Source organism: Eleutherodactylus coqui, chromosome 1, assembly GCF_035609145.1.
Source record: "Eleutherodactylus coqui strain aEleCoq1 chromosome 1, aEleCoq1.hap1, whole genome shotgun sequence".
NCBI classification, from domain to species: Eukaryota; Metazoa; Chordata; class Amphibia; order Anura; family Eleutherodactylidae; genus Eleutherodactylus; species Eleutherodactylus coqui.
Genome location: NC_089837.1, coordinates 432,890,011 through 432,912,708, shown reverse-complemented (window position 1 = coordinate 432,912,708; position 22,698 = coordinate 432,890,011). Strand labels below are relative to the sequence as shown.

Genomic DNA, 22,698 nt, shown 5'->3' with positions numbered 1-22,698 from the left:
ACCCAAGGTTATCTAATAGCTAAGCGACAGAAGCTATTTTACATCTAAATATGGATTACATATAATGTGTTACTTTGCAAGTACTGTAATTATTGTCTACCAACTTTTAGTTACATAATTCCTAAAAGGATCTGTATACTTGTACAAGATCACACATATTGGCATCTTGTACCACTGTTGGGACCCTCAGCAATTAAAATGTAATTTGAGCCTAATAGCAGATGATCAGTTTACCTGCAGTGCCTCCGAAGGAGAAATGAAGCATTACTCAGTTTCCATCAGTGGCCCATGTAATGCATGGACATGCTGGGTTCTCCAGAGAGACACTTTTTTGTACCTGCTCTGCACTCTGTACAGATAAGGGTGCTGAATGGCATATCCTCTGTGTGAGCTCAGAATTCCCTATCAGGGTTTTTGAAACTAAGATTTCTAAACCAGGCGACCATCGACTTAAAATTTCTGGATGTCTCAATAACTTTCAGACTACTGATTTCTCCCAGTGACATTATGAGGAAAGCCGTAGCCTAAGGATACGATGTTTGCTCTTTCGTTCAGGCGTTCAGTTTAAACACAAAGATAAATCATTCATTTATATATTTTTAACAGGATGGTTCAGTTCAGATGCCAGCGAATGGGAACGATTGGTGTTTAAACCAAACGAGCCAGTGATGGTTTTCAAGCCTATATAGAATTAGCAATAAGCGAATTGATTATTAATCATCATTTAATTGCTGGCTGCGTTTACACTGAATGATTATCGTTCAAATTCAAACCATCCAGTGATTTTTTTGAATGTTAATCGTTCCATGTAAAAGCACCTTAAGACGTCCCCCCCACACCTTGCAGATGCTAGTAATTAGATGGCAGCACAGTCAGGATCACCTGGCGACACCACATGCTGGTAACATCAATCAGCTGCATTTCCTTGCCCAATCCATTCTGAAGCAGCAACTGGTAGAAGAGTTGTGAAGCAATGGAGGCTATGTAACTACTACTAAAGAGGTATTTCCATAATGTAGGGTTATGGTTTATTACTTCATGATCCATAGGAGGTCTAGCCTCTGGGACCCCACCTATCCTGAGAATGAAGGTGGACAAGCCAGATATGTGGGGTAATGTTCAAATTGTGTTCTTATAGTATATGCATGGATCACTGCAGTGCAAAGTGTAAAGACTTGAGAAAAGTGGGGACGGTTTGGTGGAGCTTTTGATATAGTCATGTCTTTGGTCATGATACAGTACCAGCTGTTCCTGTTGCACTCTGGGTCCTCTGGTAATGTTGCATTGAGCTCTGCATCATCCTGCTGCAGATAAAGAGCTTTCAGAGGATTCATAGTCCAATCAAACAAGGGGTCATAGAGCAGGACCTGACAAAAAAATACAAATATATAACATCATGGGTGATATTTAGGAAAACCTGCAAGATGGTATAATGGTGCTGCACATCACAGTAAATTGGATGCTCTTTAATGGAGAATGTATGTTAAGGCTGGTTTCACCAAGCATAACACCTGAGCCTCTGTCTTAAACAAGATGGCTGAGTAGAGCCAAGACATGTACCTCAACAATGGTCAGCAGAGCATCTTGAGACCTTCTCATAACTTCCATAGTCTTCTCACAGCATCTACGATGGAAAAATTAAGACCAAAACATTGCTGCTGATGATAATAACACAGATAGCACATCATCGGCATAAAATACAATTTCCATTCAAAGTACAACTGAACATTTTATGAATGAACTTTGGGAAGTGCCAGAGAGGACACCAGAGATTACACTAGATGGGTTCAAATAAGGACGTATTAAAATAAGAGTATTCAATACCTTCTAAATACTCCCTCTACTCCAGTAATGCCCATACCATCCACAATGTCCCTTGTTAAACGGAAAGGAACCGTCTCAGGAGTTGGAAGGATTTTTCCTTGCTCAAAGGCAACACCTACAAAACATCAAGCGTCTTCCATTAGTACAGTTTCCTGTTAATTTTGCATGGGGACCAAAAGGTCGCTTTATATGCCGAGTCCGGAAGGGCCACATATTACGTGCTGCTGTTCTGTGTCATTGTCCCTCTGATATCTTGGTTTTGGCCCTAGTTTTCGGTCATCCAAGACAGCCCAGCAATCTTCAACTACTTAATTCAAATGTGCAATGGTAGTGTTAGACTGCTGATGCACTATACCTGCTCTGTCATTTGCCAGTACTGCTCACGTGATCAGCACTGGCCAATCATAGAGCAGCCCACAGTGTGCATTAGTCAGTTAGAAGATCATGGACAACTGAAAACAGGGCCTGGAACAGGTGGATCACAGGGACAACGGCACAAAAGACGAATGGCAGGTAAGATAAACTCCCTAAACACTCTGATTCCGGGACAAAAGTTTGTTCTGGGACTAGAGGGTCGCTTTGAATTACCTATGCCTAGAGGTGCTTCTAGTGTTAAATGAAGATAATCCTAAGGTACTGAAGCTTGCTCACTGAAGGAAAAAGGTGGCACAGTTCTTCACTTAGTTGCACTTACTCACTTAATGCAATTGAATAAGTGCTTTACCAGGCAATACCCATGCAGAAGAGAGGCACTATTTGGGGGGAAAAAACTGAACTTTTTTTCTAATCTCTAAAGTATTTTTGAAGTGAATTTATATAATAAAGAATAAACATTAGCAAAAGCAATCAGATTTTTGCATTGCTCCACATAGGATATCCGCAAACAATTATAGAAAAATACTACGACTGTAGCTAGTGAATACAACTGTAGTTTTTGACCTATTTTAAAAACCAATTGGAAAAAATAATTTTGTCTCTTAAAGAAGCAATGATTGTTTGACTTCTTGTTCTTATATAGATGGATGTAAAGTCTGTGGAAAGCAGTTACAAGCGCCGGCACTACACAGCGGTCCATGCAGAGGCTTCCACTCTCGCCTTTGCGTATTCGCGGTGCTGACAGCATGCGCCCGTCTCAGCTGATCGGTCGAAGTCCCGAGCAACGCATTCCAGCCGATCAACTATTGATGGCCTATTCTGATGATAGGCCATCAGTAGTATTTCCCTGGAAAACCCCTTTAAAGGGGTTCTGTGATTAAAAAACAAAAATTCTATACTTACCTTTTCCTTCTTGGCAGTCTACTTACCAGATCTTCTCCTGCCTCCTGCACTCACCCCCCCCCCCCTGAGTGCAGAGCTTTTGCAGAGACTGCGTATGAGTGCCATCTCTGCAATAGATCAGCATTCCTTCCTAGCCAGTGAACGATATGTCACAGGGACGTGACCTTCACTGACCTGCAGGAAGGAGAATGCGAGGAATGCCGGCTTCATAACAAGGAGAAGAGAATCCAGACAGCTTGTGGCGAGCTGACCTGGGGGACTGGTTAAGATCAGTGAGATGAAGATGCCACAAGGAGTCTGCCTCTGGAGTAATAGGTGAGTATAGATTTTTTTTCTTTTTTTAATGACAAATCCCGTTTAAGGCTGGTGGGCAGGTGGAGAACTCCAACTCCAGATCCAACCAGGGTTTTTTAAATTATATAACAATTAAGACAGAATAAAGAAATAGAGGTAAAGGGCAGAAAGAAGACAAAAGAACTAAAGACAACAAAAAAGGAGAGGGGCCACCCACCGGCTGACCATCAAGGCTCAGTGAGCAAACTCAGGTACTATCACGATGGACGACCCTATATTCAGAGGTTTGTTGGAATTTTAACAAATAAAACCAGGTTTTATAGAACTCATCATAAGAATCATGCAGAGAATTGAAATCCTTCACGTAAACATTTTTAAGGAAACCTATTGCAAAAACGATCAGCCAAAAATTCATCAATTTCAGCAAAAATAAACACCCACAAAGGTTTCCACAGCCTTTAACAACCTGCATATTTAGTTATGTACTATGCTCCAAGCTAGGAAACTATTGGATGGTGAGTTAGGACTAAATACCTACTTAAAGGAGATGTCTCGAGGAAGCAGTGAATTTTTTTTTTTGCCCAGTCCCCCCCATTAAGCATACATTACTAAGCCCCCCTGTAAATGACTTTTCTAGCTGGTTTGTACTTACCGTTCCAGCAACTTATAAAAGTTTCCCCAAGATGGCCGCCGTCTCTTTTCCCTTCGCTTGCTGCAGCCCGACGTGCGCGCTCCCGAGACGCTACCAGCTGTGTCTCCATGGCAACCAGACGCCCCGCAGCCGCCGACCGGACCCACCGCAGCCGCCGACCAGTCACCCGCCGCCAGGCAGCAGGTAACTGGCGCTAGCCCCCTGCTCCCCAGCGCTACGCTCCCGGCTCCCCAGCGCTAGACCCTCAGCCCAGGTGAAGGCCCCGGAGCCTAGCGCTAGGTTCCGGAGCCCAGGTGAAGGCCCCGGAGCCCAGCGCTAGGTTCCGGAGCCTAGCGCTAGGCCCCGGAGCCCAGGTGAAGGCCCCGGAGCCCAGCGCTAGGTTCCGGAGCCTAGCGCTAGGTTCCGGAGCCCAGGTGAAGGCCCCGGAGCCCAGCGCTAGGTTCCGGAGCCTAGCGCTAAGTTCCGGAGCCCAAACCAAAACACCAAAACACATTGTCAGCATGTCCTTTGCACACAGTGTTGGTGTCAGTTTTGGTGGTAAAATCATGGTGACCGGTTCCCTTTAAAGGGGTTGTCTCGCGAAACCAAGTGGGGGTATACACTTCCGTATGGCCATATTAATGCACTTTGTAATATACATCGTGCATTAAATATGAGCCATACAGAAGTTATTCCACTTACCTGCTCCGTTGCTAGCGTTTTCGTCTCCATGGATCTGTCTAAAATCGCCGGCGGCTTGCTTTTTTAGACGCGCTTGCGCAGTCCGATCTTCTGCTCTAAGCACGAGCCGCTTCAGCGTGCTCGCCGCTACAGCTCTTCTGCGCATGCGCAGACGAGCTGTAACTTCTCGGGAGCGCGCTGGAGTGGCCATTCTGCTACCATCCTCTGTTAGAGAATGGTGCAGAAACTTGAGCAGCCCAGCAGCCCAGCCGAGCAGCCCAGCCGAGAAGCCCAGCCCAGCAGCCCAGCCGAGAAGCCCAGCCCTGCCGTGAAGCCACCCATGTAAGTGAGGGGTCGGGGGTGATGTGTGCGCTGGGGGGTCTGCCGCCGGGCCCCGGAGCCTTCGTCTGTTGTCAGGGGCCTGCCGCCGGCCCCGGAGCCTTCGTCTGTTGTCAGGGGCCTAGCGCCGGGGAGCCGGGGCCTAGTGTCGGTTACCTGCTGCCTGGCGGTGGGTGACTGTGGCCCAAGAGCGTGTGCTGTGGTCGGCGGCTGCGGTGGGTCCAGTCGGCGGCTGCGGGGCGTCTGGTTGTCAGGGAGACACAGCTGGTAGCGTCTCGGGAGCGCGCACGTCGGGCTACAGCAAGCGACGGGAAAAGAGCCGGCGGCCATTTTTGGGAAACCTTTTATAAGTTGCTGGAACTGTAAGTAGAAACCGGCTAGAAAAGTCATTTACATGGGTGCTTAGTAATGTATGCTTAATAAGGGGGACTGGGCAAAAAAAAATTTCACTGCTTCCTCGAGACAACCCCTTTAATTCTCTGGAACCTGGGAGAAGCCACTTCCACCTGTGTGAATACATCTTTGAGGCAGCTGAGAAGCACATATAAGTACTCTTTCATATTTCATTGTGGGAAAGTGGACATTTCTTATTATTTGCAGCACCTAGTTCCTGGAATACCTAATCAAGCCCTTTAAAGGGGTTATCTCACCAATAAAATGATTTGTTTAAAAAGAAGCACATGAGCCCCGTAGATCAAGTCCGCCCACTGCACAGGAAATCTAGCATTACGTGGCAGCGATTTGAATGAATGACCATCCATGTAATACAGATGGGCTTGTAAAAGAGTGTCCCAAACATGGATAGGGGCACACAGACAGGGGTGGTCTTTGTAAAACAAGACTTTTATATAGAAAGAATGCAACTATAGTTGCATACTAACCCAAATCAATGTGAACAAGTTCCGCCGTCTCCTCATCTATGAGAATGTTCTGCACATGTCTGTCTCCAAGTCCAACAATGTAGCCAACTGGAATCAAAATAAAGAATGATCTGTATCCATTATCTTTCATGGGCCAGTGTGATATTATGTGTGTAAATCTAAAAATCATTCCAGCTGCAATGGGGACATCTTACCTATGGAGGATGTAGCGACGCTGCGTGTGTAAGACAAGCGCTTTTCAAACCAAATAGCAGGATCTAAAAATTTCTCCATACAGAAATATCGAAATACGGGCCGGAAATGTTCAGAGACGTCTAGGAATGCTTGATATTTATCCTCAAATCGTGCTTTCTGCACATCCTAAGAAAAAAAAAAATATATAACATTTTTATATTTTTGAAGGAGTTTTCCAAGTTTTAAAATAAATACTTAAGTCATACTCAGCATTACTTTGCCCTCACCGCCAGTCTTTGTTTACTGCTTTGCCTGCAGCGATGATGTTCTGTATGTACAAGTGCCCACTGCAGCCAATCAATGGTCTCAGCGGTCTCAAGCAGTATACCGCAGAGTGTGTAGCGCTGGCGCTAAATTAAAGTTTTGTTTTTTTTTTCTTTTTTTAACTATTTCTTGCCTGCTGCCCATTTGTTCAACAACTTGGAACACCTCTTTATTTTTCCTAATCAAGCTAAATTAATTCCAGTCTTTCTATAGAATATACAACAACAACTAACCATCATTCTCCTCTGACATTGTAAACTGCTACAGTCGCCAGGCCGGTAACGTTTGTGTGCACCATCTTCTGTATTCACCAAATATTCACCAATGGGCACTGTACCAGAGCACCATTCAAGTACACCGCTCCTCTGAGATAAGGGCACCACCTGACAACATAAAAGTAAGAGATAGAGTACTGTGCAAAACTTTTTGGCAGGTGTAGAACAATGCTGCGGAAAATAAGAATGCTTTCAAAAATAGACGTTTTAATAGTTTGTTTTTGTCAAAGAACAAAATGCAAAGTGAAATGAACAAAAGAGAAATCTAAATCAGATCAATACTTGGTGTGACCACCTTTTGCCTTCAAAACAACATCAATTCTTCTAGGTACACGCGCACACAATTTTTGAAAGAACTCGGCATGGAGATGGTTTCTTGTTGGAGAACTAAAGACAGATGATCCGTGTATGTAGACTTGTTTAAATCCTTCACGCTCTTCATAATCCCAGACAGACTCGATGATGTTGAGATAGCAGCTCTGTGGGGCTATATCATCACTTCCAGGACTCCTTGTTCTTCTTTAGGCTGCCTGTCCACGAGCAAATCGATATCCCGTGGCAGATCTCCGCCGCGGGAGCCGCCGCCCGGGAACAGGTAAGAGCTGACAGCTCTCCGCGCTAAGGCTATCTGACAGATAGGCTCACCGCGGAGAATCGCGACAAATCACGGCATGCTGCGATTTAGATACGTCGAGTGGAGAATCGCTATGATTCTCTGCTCGTGGATGCCGACCCTTCGCTTTCCATAGCAACGCTATGGAAAGCTTCAGACAGTGTGATTCGCTGGCGATTTACCGCATTCGAATCATCACCTGTGGACAGGAGCCCTTACACTGAAGATAGTTTTAATTACATTGGATGTACGTTTGAGGTCGTCGCCCTGGTGTACAATAAATATGTAGCCAATCAGACGCCTCTCTGATGGTGCTCCATGATGGATAAATAAATCTCTGCCTGCATTCCTCAACATTGAGGGCACTATTAATCTGCAACTATTAAACTTGCAAGAAACCTCTACTATGCTTCACTGTTGGCTGCAGACACTCATTATTGTACCGCTCTCCAGCCCCGCTGAACAAACTGCCTTCTGTTACAGCCCAATATTTCAAATTTTGACTGATAGGTTTAGAACACCAGCTGTCATTTTTCTGCACCCCAGTGCTTTTGTGGACAATCAAGTTCCTTGGCTTTATTTCTATGTCAAAAGTATTGCGTTTTGGCATCAATTTCTCTTTTGATCATTCACTTTTCTATTGTTAATTGACAGAAATAAATGAGCACTTCTATTTTTGAAAGCATTCTTACACATTGCAGCATTTTTTCCACAGTACTGTACAATGTTAACGCTTACGGACAATAAGAACTAAAAACAAAAAAACCCTTGTTCAGGCAGTTAGATAATTATTCCCCTGGGAGACCAGGACATTAGCGCACCATACCCAGATGATGGAGTTCCTATCCTTCATTGAAGCTATTTGAAGGGCTTGTGGATGGATCACTATATACAGGCATTGCAGCTTATTTTTGTGCTAGCAGTAGAGATGAGCGAGCGTACTTGGATAAGCACTACTCGCTCGAGTAATTGGCTTTATCCGAGTATCGCTGTGCTCGTCCCTGAAGATTCGGGTGCCGGCACGGAGCGGGGAGCTGTAGGGGAGAGCGGGGAGGAACGGAGGGGAGATCTTTCTCTCCTTCTCTACCGCCCGCTCTCCCCTGCGACTCACCTGTCAGCCGCAGCGGCACCCGAATCTTTAGACCCGAGCACAGCGATACTCGGATAAAGCCAATTACTCGAGCGAGTAGTGCTTATCCGAGTACGCTCGCTCATCTCTAGCTAGCAGCTGTCAGCCACCACCACGGACTTCGCATGGCTTTCAGACTACCACATCCCTCCAGTGGCAAAATGAAGGAATAGTTACACATCAACACAGTATGTTACATTAAGGGGCAAAAGGGGTCCACTATTACTTTGTGAGCATAAGTTTCCGGGAACACAAAGTGGGCATTATTACTTTGTGGAGGGCACAGAGAGGAATTACTACTATGTGTGGCATAAAGGGGTATTATTACAATGTGGTAGCACAAAGGAGGGATTATTTCTTGTTATGGTTACTATTGTGGAGTTATTACTCTGTGGGAACACTATTACTTTGTGGGGCACAAAATGGGGCACTTTTACTATGGGAGGCACTGAGAGGGGCATTAGGGGTAACATCAGGATGGGGACAGTGTGCAGAGACATGTTATAGAACAGTAAGAAATGGAGAGCACAGATATGGAGGGCACAAATAGAATATGCTGCTAGCTGGTGCCATGAGACCCATGGTATATGCCCCTGGTGCCAGGGGCCAGCAATGGCACTGACTATTACAATTGTAATTCCTAATGGTTAAATTGCAGTTCACCTTGTATCTGCGGATGGACAGCTTTCTCTTCCTGGTCTCACTATTTCTCTGTAATAGAGTATTACACATCTGGAAAACCTGCTGCATCACCGCGTCTTGTCTCAGATCATCCCGACCCTGTCATTGAGATTAAAAGAAACATTCTCATCACACTGCTTGCGTATGAAAAGGATGAGCCACAATTAAGTGCTATCATAGACATACTTATTTCTGAAAAGTATTCGACAAAATTCTCCCTACGCAGCAAATCACGCTCCAGTGTCACATTTATTGCTTCTTAGGTCCGCAGCCAAATTTAATTCTCCGTCACTTGAGTTTTATGCTGACAAACCATTACTGCTTTCCCACAGAGTTAGAGTCTCTTAAATGCGTCTCTGTCAGTCCTTGTCTCATTTTAATGTTTGTGTTGAGGAACGGAAAAAATGCACAATGTCAGCAATATGTAAATATGCGCCTAGGACAGGAAGGCTGCGGGCTGTCATAAGCTGCCCTTGTAAGTATGACAGCTTTATACAGCATCAGCTCTCTCAGCTCCTGTGCAAATAAGAAAAGCTACTTCAAGACCAGATGCAGTCCAAGTTGTTATCACATATCACATCACTGGTGCAGTAAACATCCCGAAATTAAACAGGACAGAAATCTGAAAAATTCTACTATGGAACACCATTTAAATTCAGAATTTAACTCTTAGGGGTGCTTTCTTTAGATCTCACTGGCGTCCTGGTGAGTAACGCACTTTGAATGAAGGGCAAAGGAGGAGACAATTGCGCTAAACAATATTTTCGGCTCAACAAAGAGATAATCACTATTGAAGTTCACAAACTAAGACAAATATTGTTTATCTTCTAGCAGTAAATTGTATAATACTGCCCCCTTATGGATAAAAATATGGATCTGAACAAGTGGAAAAAAATCTAACCGGCCTGGTTAGTAAAGACATTCTGCAATTCAGCTGATAAAAGAATAAACTTTCATGGAAATGTCTATTTTCACAATTTGATAGAAATGTTTAACTAAAACTTTTATCCAACCTAATGTGGTTAAAAAGTACATAACTGAATTGCTCCATGAATATGTTACTTTGGTGGAGATTCATCTGCATAAAGAGTAGATGGCTAATATATGCAAGTCGTTAAGATATTGGGAAGAAATGCACTTCATAGGTAGAAGATCACCTTGGATCAGTGGTGAGTTGTCCCACTGTAATCAAGAAAGGGGTCAGTGGTTGATTAATCTACTGAAATCAGGACTGTGGTTCAGTGGTGGACTAATCTGTAATCAGGATGTAGGATTAGTGGTGGATTTATCTGTAATGAGGACTGGGGGGTAACGGCCCTTTTACACTTAAAGATCATCTTTTAAATGACTGAAAGATTTTGAGATCTTTTTGCATAAAGTGTTAATGTCCATTAGCACTTTATTATCTTTATTTGCATGTACAAGGGCCTCCGGGAGCTGTTTGCAGAGCCCAGCATGTGATTAATCACACACCCAGCTGTGCACACAGCTGCATTGTTCTTGTGGAGGCAGGTTACAGAGTTATCTGCTGACTCCCCGCAGAGATAACAGCCTGTGGTCTACTAAAAGATAAATGTGTTTGCTTTATCTCCAGTAGCTGAAGGACATGCTTAACAAAGACTGTTATTGTGTCAAAACGAAGCTTGTTTTAACTATGGAGTAAAATAAAGTCTATATGGATTCTTGGAAGAGTTCCTGAGTGCTGCACCTATCTTTATAATTGGATCTGCTATTTCTGGCTGAGGGGTCTGAGGCCATTTTGGGAGCACGCATCACGCTCAAATACTACCCCATTCAGTGGGGATAATTGGAGTGCTGCTAATTACCATTTTCTTTAGCTGCATTGTTCTTGTCATGACTGCCAGAAAGTTACAGTGTGACTCCCCGTGGAGATAACAGCCTGCGGTCTACTGAGAGATAAATGTGTTTGCTTTATCTCCAGTGCCTGAACAATGGATTTTAAGTTCACCTAAAAATCATCATTAAAACGAAAAGTGCCCGATGCCCGCGTTTACATGTAACAGTTATCGCTCATTTTTAGTCGTTTGAACGGATTTTGAGCAAGAATCGTTATGTGCAAAAAGCCTTTAGTGGTGGACTGATCTACTATAAGTAATCAAGATCAATGTTTGGTTGAGTTATTGTAATAAAACCGGGGATTAGTTTCCAATAAAATGACGGGCGTCATGCTGGAACCCCAAACAACTTTTGGGAAAAGGAATTGCTCACCCCATGCCTACACACTGCACCCCTTTCTTTCTCCTGCCTTTCCAGACCACTATCTCTAACACTAGCAAGTTTCAGTCATCGGGAGGGGGAATGCAGGAGTTGTTTGTGTCCTGTGATAGGGTTGTAAGAAGGAACAACAAAGAGGAAGAACAGAGTTAAGAGCAATTTTAATATAAGTTATCTGCATACTGCACCTCTCCAAACTGCTGTCCAACTTTGTGCTCAATGTAAATACCCTGCCTGGGGACCCACAGCAAAAAATGTGATGCATGTATTCAACGAATCCGGATTCGAGGTGCTTCCGTGGCCCGACAATACAAAAAGTATTCAACTTGTTGGTTTCGCTTTTGCTAATTAAATGGTTTCTTTATTTAAAGTTCATTTCTGTCTACATTTTAAGAAAATTATTGCAAAAATGCACTTATGCTGTTAATTTGGCCAGGACTGTAAATCAATATTGATCTACCCCCAAAAATACCACAGAAAACTTTCAAAAATGCTGAACATTTCTAATTCCATTATGCTACAGACTTGCAATGTAAATACAAAATCCATCAAGCGAAAAACACAATGCTTAAGCCTTGTTCAATATATGCTAATTCTGTTACAAATTATGGTTACTTTGTCAGACAAGACTTAAATTGTTCTGTCTGCTAATAAAATGTTGTGAGCTAAAAGCTCAGATCCGTAAAAGTAGATACATTTCCAGTACCTTGACAAGCTGTCGTCTCTCCTTCCCGTCTGAACCCACACAGTCAATTATTTTTGGAAGATTCAGACCCCCAGCCAAGCGGAACTCAGGCTTGAAAGATGTAATTGTCACCAAGTTTTCATACTTCCCGCTGGGATCAACCTGAATATGTGAGAGGAAAGAAAGAGGAAATATCCACCTGTCTTTTTACCAATTCACACTTGTGACATAAAGAAGAGATATATGAAATGTCATCTACATTGACAACAAGTGAATGCAGCGACGTGTTACATTTCACTTCATGTGTTATATTACAGCAAAGCCACTGTAGATGAAGATGTTCTTTGTATCAGGCTATATGGTCACACTATTATGAGGTTGGCCAAACCCTCATAATGGTTTAGATATGTTTCTTTGTCTATGTGACCATCCATTCTGCTTAGCTAAGGCCGGCTTCACACTGGTGATAGACTAGGGCACTAGCGTTGCGATGAATGAGTGAAAACGCATGAAAATGAAACCAATGATTTTCAATGGTTTCATTCTCATTTGCGATACCTTCACTGCACACTCGCAGCGCTATCTCACATTGTTTTACATTGCGCTACCCTGACATAGCTGTGCCAGCTATGGCAGGAGATTCCTTCATCCCCGCAGTGAGCGCTGCCTGTGATTGGCTGAGCGCTGTAACCAATCAGGGGCAGCACCTGGCCGTCATAAATTGACAGGCGAGCGCTGCCTGTGATTGGTCACAGCGCTCAGCCAATCACATGCAGCGCTCACCTGTCAATCAATGATGGCTGGGTACCGCCCCTGATTAGTTTCAGCGCTCAGCCAAATCAGGGGCAGCACTTTCTGGAGGGAGGGATTTTTCAATCCCTGGCCTTAAGACGACGTCTGCTGGGGCCGGAGAGAAGAGCCGGACGACTTTTCTAGGCGAGCTACCTTTTTTTTTTTAACTTTTCTTTACAGCTAGAGAGAATTTTAAGGGAAGGGTTTATATTTCAAGCCCTTTCCCGAAAATCATTGCTGCAGTGCTTGGCTGCAATCCATTGCTTTCAATGGGGCTGCAGCAGCGCTAGCCCCATTGAAAGCAATGGATAGCATCACGAACCTCTGCCAGTGTCGCTGGTTGATCAAAAGTCATCTGGTGTAAAGTCACAGTGGTTTTTGGAATTGTTGCTCCTCATTGTACAGAGTAGGGTTCTGATTGGCTGGGTTGAGATGCTTTTAACGAACGAATCTGAATGCAAATCCCCTATCAAAGAAAGCTTGGCAAACAATCAATGAACAATCATTGCTCTGTGTAAAAGCCAATGAATGACTGGCTCTCAGCAGCTTTTATGATAGAACATCTGAATGATATTGCTTAGTGTAAAGTTTCTCCTTCCCTATGAGAGAAAAAAGTCATGGCCAACTTGCATCAATCACCTGAATGAGAATCATAAGGAGACAACATTGAGGTTGCGCATGAACAGTAGTATTGCCGCTATGTTACTGCGATTCGTGGGCAATCTCTATGTCATTGTGAAGCCCTGAAGGTCTATTCTTAATCCTTAGAACAATCAATGAAGAAAAGTGCTGCTGAGAAATTGGACTGAAGTCTACTGAAGAAGCAAGTGATTTGGAATAAAGCACTAGAACACAGTAGAATTTACTAAGGGCCATGCACCACAACAGTGGCATTAAAAAGGCACAAATAATGGTGCACAACAAGAGGGGGCATGGGGGCTCTGTTCATTTTTTTAACAGCAGGGACTGCTGAGAGTTGTAGTGTATACTATTTAGGTGACTCTTGTGCTACAGACTTGAACCACGTTCTTAGATCTCTAGTCTGGGATACTAGTATTATATTATTTCACACTTTATTATATTCTGAGAATCCAACCGTCCTATATAGTTTATTTTATACCATTAACAATACAGATTTATATTTTATTATAGGGTAGATACAACCTTGGGCATTTGTTGCCTTGTAGGCAAGTTCGGTAGAAAATAATGTTGTGAAAATGGGCAGGGCTCAGTGGGAGTTGGATACTGATTTACATGGTAGCCAAATTTAGGTGGCATTAGACAGTTTTCTCCTTCTGGATGAGAGCTAATTTTCATACTTTTTCCCCAGGGAGCACCGCCTGTAGGTAACAACAGCTGGATCAAAGGTAGGAGAAGCAGAACCTTCCAAGTACTGCATCAAAAGCATCTCAACCCAGCCAATCAGAACCCTACTCTGTACAATGAGGAGCAACAATTCCAAAAACAATGTCAATCATATCATTGTGCACGTTTGTGTGTGGCATTCTGTACAATCTTTTGCATCACCTAGGTGGTGAAGAGCACATAGTTGACTTTCAATAAACAATAAAATAGTGCTGTCTACAGATGGGAGTCTCTGATTCAAGCCAATTAATGGGTCAGGCATTAAGGGGAATCTGTCAGGTTGCTGCAGCACCTTAAACTAAGCTACAATGCTGTTAGTGACGGGGAGTCGGGTGATGTATTTTTTTATATATACGGTACCCGCTCCCCAGTTCCAGCACTGTTACCTGCCAATGATTGCACACCGCACGGCAATGTGACTCTTCTCAGATTGCTCTGCATGCACTCTCCCGTAAACTTGAGGAGAACTAATCAATAAATCGAACAACTTCAGAATTTCAGAAACTGGTGATAATTACTGATTTCCTGTCTTGTTTGTTTGTTTGTCAGCTTAAAGGGGTTGTCCCGCGAAACAAAGTTGGGGTATACACTTCTGTATGGCCATATTAATGCACTTTGTAATGTACATTGTGCATTAATTATGAGCCATACAGAAGTTATTCACTTACCTGTTCCGTTGCTAGCGTCCTCGTCTCCATGGTGCCGTCTAATTCTCAGCGTCTAATCGCCCGATTAGACGCGCTTGCGCAGTCCGGTCTTCTTTCTTCTGAATGGGGCCGCTCGTGCCTGGGAGCGGCTCCTCGTAGCTCCGCCCCGTCACGTGTGCCGATTCCAGCCAATCAGGAGGCTGGAATCGGCAATGGACCGCACAGAAGACCTGCGGTCCACCGAGGGTGAAGATCCCGGCGGCCATCTTCGCAAGGTAAGTAAGAAGTCACCGGAGCGCGGGGATTCGGGTAAGTACTATCCGTTTTGTTTTTTTTTACACATGCAACGGGTTTGTCTCGCGCCGAACGGGGGGGCTATTGAAAAAAAAAAACAACCCGTTTCGGCGCGGGACAACCCCTTTAAGATCATTAAGCTCATTCATATCACATTTGTGCCCATTGAACAAAGTAATGTTAACTTCAATGTTCATGGAGCAACAACCATACATAGTAATGAAGAATGAACAGGCCAGCAAGGTCACTTTTCAGCTAGTGATAACTGGCAGTACATAAAGGGGTGATTAATGCCCATTACTAGATGCCCTCCTACCTTAAGTTCCATGGTGGGAATAACAACATCCTGGAGGTTTTTCAGTTTAGTGATGGGCTGATCTGATGGGATGGGTATTCCATCTATAGTTTGGAAGACATAAATATTACTAATTCATCTACACCCGATACTGTGTAATGACAACACTGTCTGAGATGACATTTCAAGCAGTGTGCGCTGTACTTACTGCGGTGAGTTTTCCAATGGTTGGCATCCATGTTTGCTAATACTATGTAGGCATCACAAAGCTTCTCAACGTCTCGTACCATGTGAGGCTTGTGTTTCCTTATGGTGTTCACTATGTTGCATGCAGCTTCCATACGATCCTATAGATATACATAAAAAAATTACACACATCTAACTTTCTGGTGAGGGCAATATCAGAATTTTATAATACCCTGTACAGGAATCCTAGGTTAACAGGGTGGATTTTTTGATTCAGAATGGTCATCTATTAGTCAGAACAAAAGGGCAAACATATACACGGTCCATAGATTACAACAGACACAAATTAATGCTTTATTTCTCCTGTAAAGGCGCTGCAGAAATATTGAATGCTTGTTGCTCTTTTCCCCTACAGATTACAGCTGATTGCTGGTGGTGGCAAGCAGCGTATATGGTGCTACTTACTGAAAGCCTGATTACAGGGAGGATGCCCTGTGATCATCTTAATATTGGGGGACACTTCCAACAGCAAAGTATTGTTCTAAGAGGGTAACCCCTTTAATTTGCCCACCATATGTAGTCTATTTCATGGGACACAAATCTTTAAAGGAAATTAAAAGTGCCCAAAGAAAAAATGCTTATTATACGTGGCTGGAATTTGACTTGGTACTGGTCAGATAATAACTAAAATGTCACAACATTCCCTATATGAAATCTTACTAACCCCTGATGTCCCCTTTACAAAGTCAGAGAGAGAATGTAATTTACAGGTGGTGTCATAGTTGTTGGTATCACTATGATAATATGTCAGCCATTAATAATGTGATTTTCGGGAGGGAAGGGGCTTGAAATATAAGCTCTACCCTGAAAATATGCCCTAGCTACACTACATGAAAAGAAAAGCTGACAGAACATCGCTTGCTGGTAACATGGTTTGTAAATCCTGCCTCCAGCAAGTGATTGCTCTGATTGGTTCTTAAGTGCCACGGCTCAGCCAATCACTGCGGCGCTTGACGAACCAATCACAGTCATCGCATTGAATGGCTGTGATTGGTTCACAGAAGCCTGCCGGAACTATTGTGACCAGCAGGAGGGACCTGGACAGCGCCTGCTAGGTAAATATTATAAGACATTCCCCCAAAAAAAGACCCCGTGCCTCTTTTGGGGCAAAAATTTATATAAGACAGAGTCTCATGTTGGGGGAAACACGGTAGGTGGAGTGTAAAGAGAATATTATCATGGCTGGAATTTCTCTCAAAATCAATGATGTCCAACATGTTGCTCTTCAATTGTTACAAAACTACAACTACCAGCATACCCAGGCCAGATCATGCAGAATGTTGTAGTTTTGCAACAGTTGGAGAGTTACAGATTGGAGACCACCGCTCTATATGATAAATAAAACAAATTCAAAAGAAGGAGCCCACTACCTCATCTGTCTGCGAGATCTTCTTCGGGGCATTCTTGCTGAGTCGGCCTCGTTTCGCTATCTCAGACTTCAGTAATAGATCATCCTTGTTGGCATTTGCTAAAGCCAATATAATAAAGAGAGTGTGGTAAGGGTGATCCAGAGAGGTTTGGCCGATCACCTATAATGGAGACAGTGGCAGGTTAGCAGACTAATTAGTGTATTAGCATAAGACCAATGTAATAGAAATGGGAAGATAACTAAGCCCCAAGTTTATGCGTCCGTCACAGCACGGTCATAAATCATTTTGCTACTACACGTTACCAAGACAGCCTTAAACTGGCCAAGCATCCTGCTGACATTTAATGCCACTCCCCAGTGGTCTCCGCTCCAGCATACAGGCTACCTCCGTCAAGCCTGGCAGCTGCCCGCCACCTGCACTACTCTACTCTTCTTCTACCAGGAAGGGGCCCACTACAATGTGTCTAAGTATTTATGTATGATTGTGATTTTGTTTGAACATGTATGTGTGCATGCAACCAGTGCACACCCATGTATTTTGTGTGTGCGTGTATGTCATGAGTGTGCATCCATGTATATAGTGATTGTGTGCATCCATTTATGTAGTGTGTGCATGTATGTGAGGAGTGTTCTTTCTGCGTTCACACATGTAGTGAGTGTATGATGCACGCACTGAGTGCTTGTGTATACATGCATTTAGTGAATGTGTGTACATGTATGCATCCATGTAAGTAGTGAATTTGACTGTCTATTTTTGTGCCTCCATGTACATAATGAGCATATGTGTGCAATATGTCTGTATGTGTCGGTGTATGCAATCAGTGTGTAGGCGTGTTTATGTCATGAGTGTGCATATGCGTGCATGCCAACATGTTGTAATTTATGGTAGAATCTACTGTAATCTTCCTGCAGTACAAGGGTCTGTGGTACGGGGCTGCAGTGACTGTGTCCCTCGATACATCCTCTCCGCAATGGGCTCTCTCATGTACATGAGGCCTAAGTTAAACGAGTATACAAGTAATATCAAGTTTTCCCCATTATGGGCATAACTACTTGATCAGTAGGGTTTGACCACTGAGACCCCCCACTAATCACAAGGGGTCCCATGAATCAATGTAGTGGTAGCTGATGCATGCCATTCCATTCATTGCCAGTAACACTAAATGACACAGGACCCCCGTTCTGGCAACTTTTGGAGGTCAGAACGGTCAGACCCCCATCAATGTTGGATAGGGAATAAATTGGTAATACAGGAATACCCCTTTAGGTTTAGTTTATTAGATATCTGTGAAACGTGCAGCTTTTCAATTAACTTTATCAGCATAGCAATAATTTGAGGTATTGGAATTTTTCCATTTATCTACTTTCTTTCAGTTTTCCCTTCAATTTACTTGTATTTTATTTAAACACCTGATAAATGTTCAGATTTCACATCCGTCCCCGATTCTGCCTCCTTCACATAGCAGCATTGTGTCTGTCCTATTACTTAGCATTCAGGAATGGCACACCATTGACTTTATAATCCCGCTCTTCTTCACATCCCCTCTTGTTTTTGTCAGCAGAATTTACCGGTTCATTTATCTGAGCAGTATTATTATTCGCTTTACTTCGCTGCTACAGGGATCAGCAGTATACCTATTATTAATTTTGCCGTGTCCCAGTTGTGTTCTTTCATGCTGGGCCATTCCAAGGCGCCATGCACTTCTTCACAATAAAGCCATCAACCATTACGCTGTGTGGACTCATCTACAATCTAATTACAAATCTTACTTGTCCCGAATCCCATCTCAATGGGGAATATGGTTATGTAAAATGTAATAAGAAGAGGAGATAACTGTGGACAAGCCACAAAATAAAGCATCCTCATCTGATTAGGTAACTCAATTATAGCTTCACCAACACTGAGCTGCCATAGAATTACATTATTGAGCACTTCATGGAAATCCTGCCTCCCCATATTCTTGGTCCCCATACGAGCAGCCAGCTGGTACATCAGAGGGAGGAATTTGAAAGAGGGGATCTTCTGCGAATCTTTCTACAAGAGAAATGTGAGAATATTAATTAATTAAGCATAGCAAATGTTACATTCATATTACAGCGCATGTATATATATAATGGATCAGAAAGGAAGAAGAATTGGCTGTGAATAGTACAGTACTGCATAGTAATACGCCATTCATTGCTGAGAATTTAATGCTCATTTTTACATCAGTTTTCATCTCATTAGAGATTTATGGCTATGTACACCTTCAAACATTTTTTATTATGTTTCTATGCATCTAAAATGAAGAAACAAACATTTTCAATCATTGTGCTTCTACAGCTCCTCTACAGAGCTATGTATTTCCATGGTAACAGACTACAAACCAACCCTGTGTAGTCTGGTAGTGCAGTCATTGTCTCTTCCCATCTGTCCCCTACTTTTTGCCAGCCTATCAAGTGTAAATTAGCAAAACCTAGGAAACTGAGGGAAAGAATGTGACTTCACGATCCTAACTCACTGCAGGTTTTACTTTGATTCTGCAGCAAAATCTGCATGTGTTATATACAGATTTGACGAGCATTGTGCCTCAAATCTGCCATGGAATTCACCCAATGTATTGCAAAGGGTTAAATCAACAACGAAAATCTGCATTATATATTGTCATCTTGCAGATTTGAAATTTGCACAACAGGTCAATTTACACAATTTGCAGCGGTAACGTTGTGTGTGGATGAACTACAAGATGGACAAATCATTGTACTAGTTCAAGACACATGTCCTTCTTGAAAAACATAGGAGGGCATGCTTAAAGCATTTTGCAACAGTTTCTCGTGTAAAAAAAAGTTGCAAATCTTTACTGAAGTGGGGATCTGTGCAAAAATGTATGATTTTTTTACACCCGAAATGGTTAATATGATTGAAGTAAATATAAGAATCAAATTTTAGCTCACAAAAATTCTGCATTTACTTTATGATCTCCAAACTGCAGAAATATTTGCAGAGGTTATGAGAATTCACAGATACCTTCATAATACTATTCACTTCAGGCAATCCAGAGTTTTCCAACCAGAGGGAGCATAGACGGAAAATCCACATGTCATGTTCCTCTCCGGACACCAGGCAGTTGATGTAGTTCCTTATGGCTGTACAGAGAAAGTGTTTCCTGTCCTCCTTCAGAGCTGAAATCGCACATTCATCCAGTTCCAATTCTCTCTGAACCTTTATAGTGTATCTGGTAGGCAAGAAAAGTGATGATTAGTAACTATCAGTAATGAGGAGGGATGTTAATGGGTGTACTCTTTGTACAGACCTGTTGGAAATTATTCAGAAAGGGTTAGTTTGGTATGCTCTATTAACTTACAAACTGCGCAGCACTACCAATGTATAAAAAGGAATAAAAAATACAAAAATTTGCATAGATCTAATGAACTGAGCAAATGTAATAAAATGCATCTGAGTCATCAGAAACCACTTTGGTTTATTATCATTCAAGTGTAAACCCAGATCTGAATGTGGTTGCTCTTCTGTACAACTTATCTATTCTCTTCTTTCTTTAACCCCTTAGCGATCAGACGTACGTGTTTTTATTGCGTCCTACTAAAAAACAGGCACAAGAGTCAAACGCAGGTGGGTTAAATTGTCTACTAACAACCCGGCTCCTGCACTAACCGTGCTAGCGTAGAGACCTCCAGTCTGGACCATTTAACCCCTTACAATGTAATTGCAGGGTGCCTATAGCAACAGGAGATCTAATTAAGGGGGGGGGGGGACATTTTCTTCTACATGTAAACTTCCTTTATTAATAAAAAAAAAAAAGTTATATAATCGCCGCATTCATAATGACGCAGACTATAAAAATATTATGTCCATTAACCCACATAGTTAAAGGGGTTGTCCCGCGCCGAAACGGGTTGTTTTTTTTTTCAACCCCCCCCCCCGTTCGGCGCGAGACAACCCCGATGCAGGGACCTAAAGAAAGCTTACCGGAGCGCTTACCTTAATCCCCGCGCTCCGGTGACTTCTATACTTACCGGTGAAGATGGCCGCCGAGATCCTCTTCCTCCATGGACCGCAGCTCTTCTGTGCGGTCCATTGCCGATTCCAGCCTCCTGATTGGCTGGAATCGGCACGTGACGGGGCGGAGCTACACGGAGCCCCATAGAGAACAGGAGAAGACCTGGACTGCGCAAGCGCGGCTAATTTGGCCATCGGAGGGCGAAAATTAGTCTGCTCCATGGGAACGAGGACGCCAGCAACGGAGCAGGTAAGTATAAAACTTTTTATAACTTCTGTATGGCTCATAATTAATGCACAATGTACATTACAAAGTGCATTATTATGGCCATACAGAAATGTATAGACCCACTTGCTGCCGCGGGACAACCCCTTTAAAGTAAGAAGGTTAAAAAAAAAGTTAAAATAGCTATTTTTCATTCATCTGTCTCCCAGAAAGTACAATAAAAAGCGATGAAAAAGTCGCATGCACCCCAAAATGGTACAAATAGAAACTACAGCTCGTCTCGTAAACAAGGTCCCCGACAGGCAATTTGGCGAAAAAATTTAAATGTTATTGATCATGGAAAGTGGCGATGCAAATACAATTACCGTATTTTTCGCTTTATAAGACGCACTTTTTCCGCCTCTAAAGCGGAGGGGAAAAGTTCCTGCGTCTTATAAAGCGAATATGCCGAAAATTTGTTCCGATCGCCATTTTAGCGCGATCGCGAATTTAGCGCGATTTATTTAGCGCGATTGCGCGTTAAATTCGCGATCGCACGAACAAATGTGCGATCAGTTAGAAGATTTCTCTCCTCCTGTCAAAAAAAAAAAATCATTACTCACCTCCCCCGGCATTCTGCGGCGCTGCTGCAGGCTGTCGCTCCCTCCTGGTCCCCGGCAGAGCATTGCTTTCTGTACGCGGGGCTTGAAATCCCCGCCTCATGACATCATTGAATGGCTGTTATTGGCTAACACACGTGCGCCTTCAGCCAATCACAGCCATTCAATGATGTCATTGAATGGCTGTGATTGGCTGACGGCGTGTGTTAGCTAATCACAGTATTAGTTTTCTGGAGGCGGGGATTTCAAGCCCTGCGTCCAGAAAGCAATACTCTGCCGGGGACCAGGAGGGAGCGACAGCCTGCAGCAGCGCCGCAGAACGCCGGGGGAGGTGAGTAATGATTTTTTTCCCATTTTCCCGCTCTAAAACGCGGCAGGGGGGGGGGGCGTCTTATAGACCGGTGCGTCTTATAAGGCGAAAAATACGGTATATATTTTTTTTTCTAAAAAATGTTTTTATTCTGCCAAAGTAATAAAAAAAACTTAAAAAAAAAAATTGGCATTAAACCAAAGACTAAAGTTAGCATATTATTTATACCGCATAGCAAATCTTATTTAAAAAAAAAAGTAGATATTTTATAATATTAATATATATATGCCAAAATTGCTGTTTTTAATTAATCTGTCTTGCAAAAGATGCAATTTAAAATGATTAAAGATGTACATTTACCCTCAAAATTGTACCAACGGAAACTACAACTCATCCCACAAAAATCAATACCTCGTATAGCTCTGTTGGCAGTGATGAAAATACAATTTAAGTGCTTTTTATTAAAGAAAAATAGTAACAAAAAAAACATTTTTATTTGGTATTGCTGTAATCG

At 42.9% G+C, this 22,698-nt stretch overlaps 1 protein-coding gene across 1 annotated transcript in view; it reads right to left on the bottom strand.

Moving 5' to 3' along the window:
* ATM (ATM serine/threonine kinase) overlaps positions 1–22,698 on the bottom strand; it is a 123,935-nt gene that overhangs the window by 1,030 nt on the left and 100,207 nt on the right. The window contains exons 50-62 of the mRNA XM_066582087.1: positions 20,060–20,267; positions 18,974–19,087; positions 17,054–17,212; positions 15,646–15,784; positions 15,459–15,541; positions 12,066–12,206; positions 9,107–9,223; positions 6,660–6,809; positions 6,123–6,288; positions 5,929–6,015; positions 1,825–1,939; positions 1,561–1,624; positions 1,243–1,367 (exon numbers count right to left, since the gene is read on the bottom strand). Coding sequence (XP_066438184.1) covers positions 1,243–1,367; positions 1,561–1,624; positions 1,825–1,939; positions 5,929–6,015; positions 6,123–6,288; positions 6,660–6,809; positions 9,107–9,223; positions 12,066–12,206; positions 15,459–15,541; positions 15,646–15,784; positions 17,054–17,212; positions 18,974–19,087; positions 20,060–20,267 — 1,668 coding nt within the window. The remainder of the gene's footprint in view (positions 1–1,242; positions 1,368–1,560; positions 1,625–1,824; positions 1,940–5,928; positions 6,016–6,122; positions 6,289–6,659; positions 6,810–9,106; positions 9,224–12,065; positions 12,207–15,458; positions 15,542–15,645; positions 15,785–17,053; positions 17,213–18,973; positions 19,088–20,059; positions 20,268–22,698) is intronic.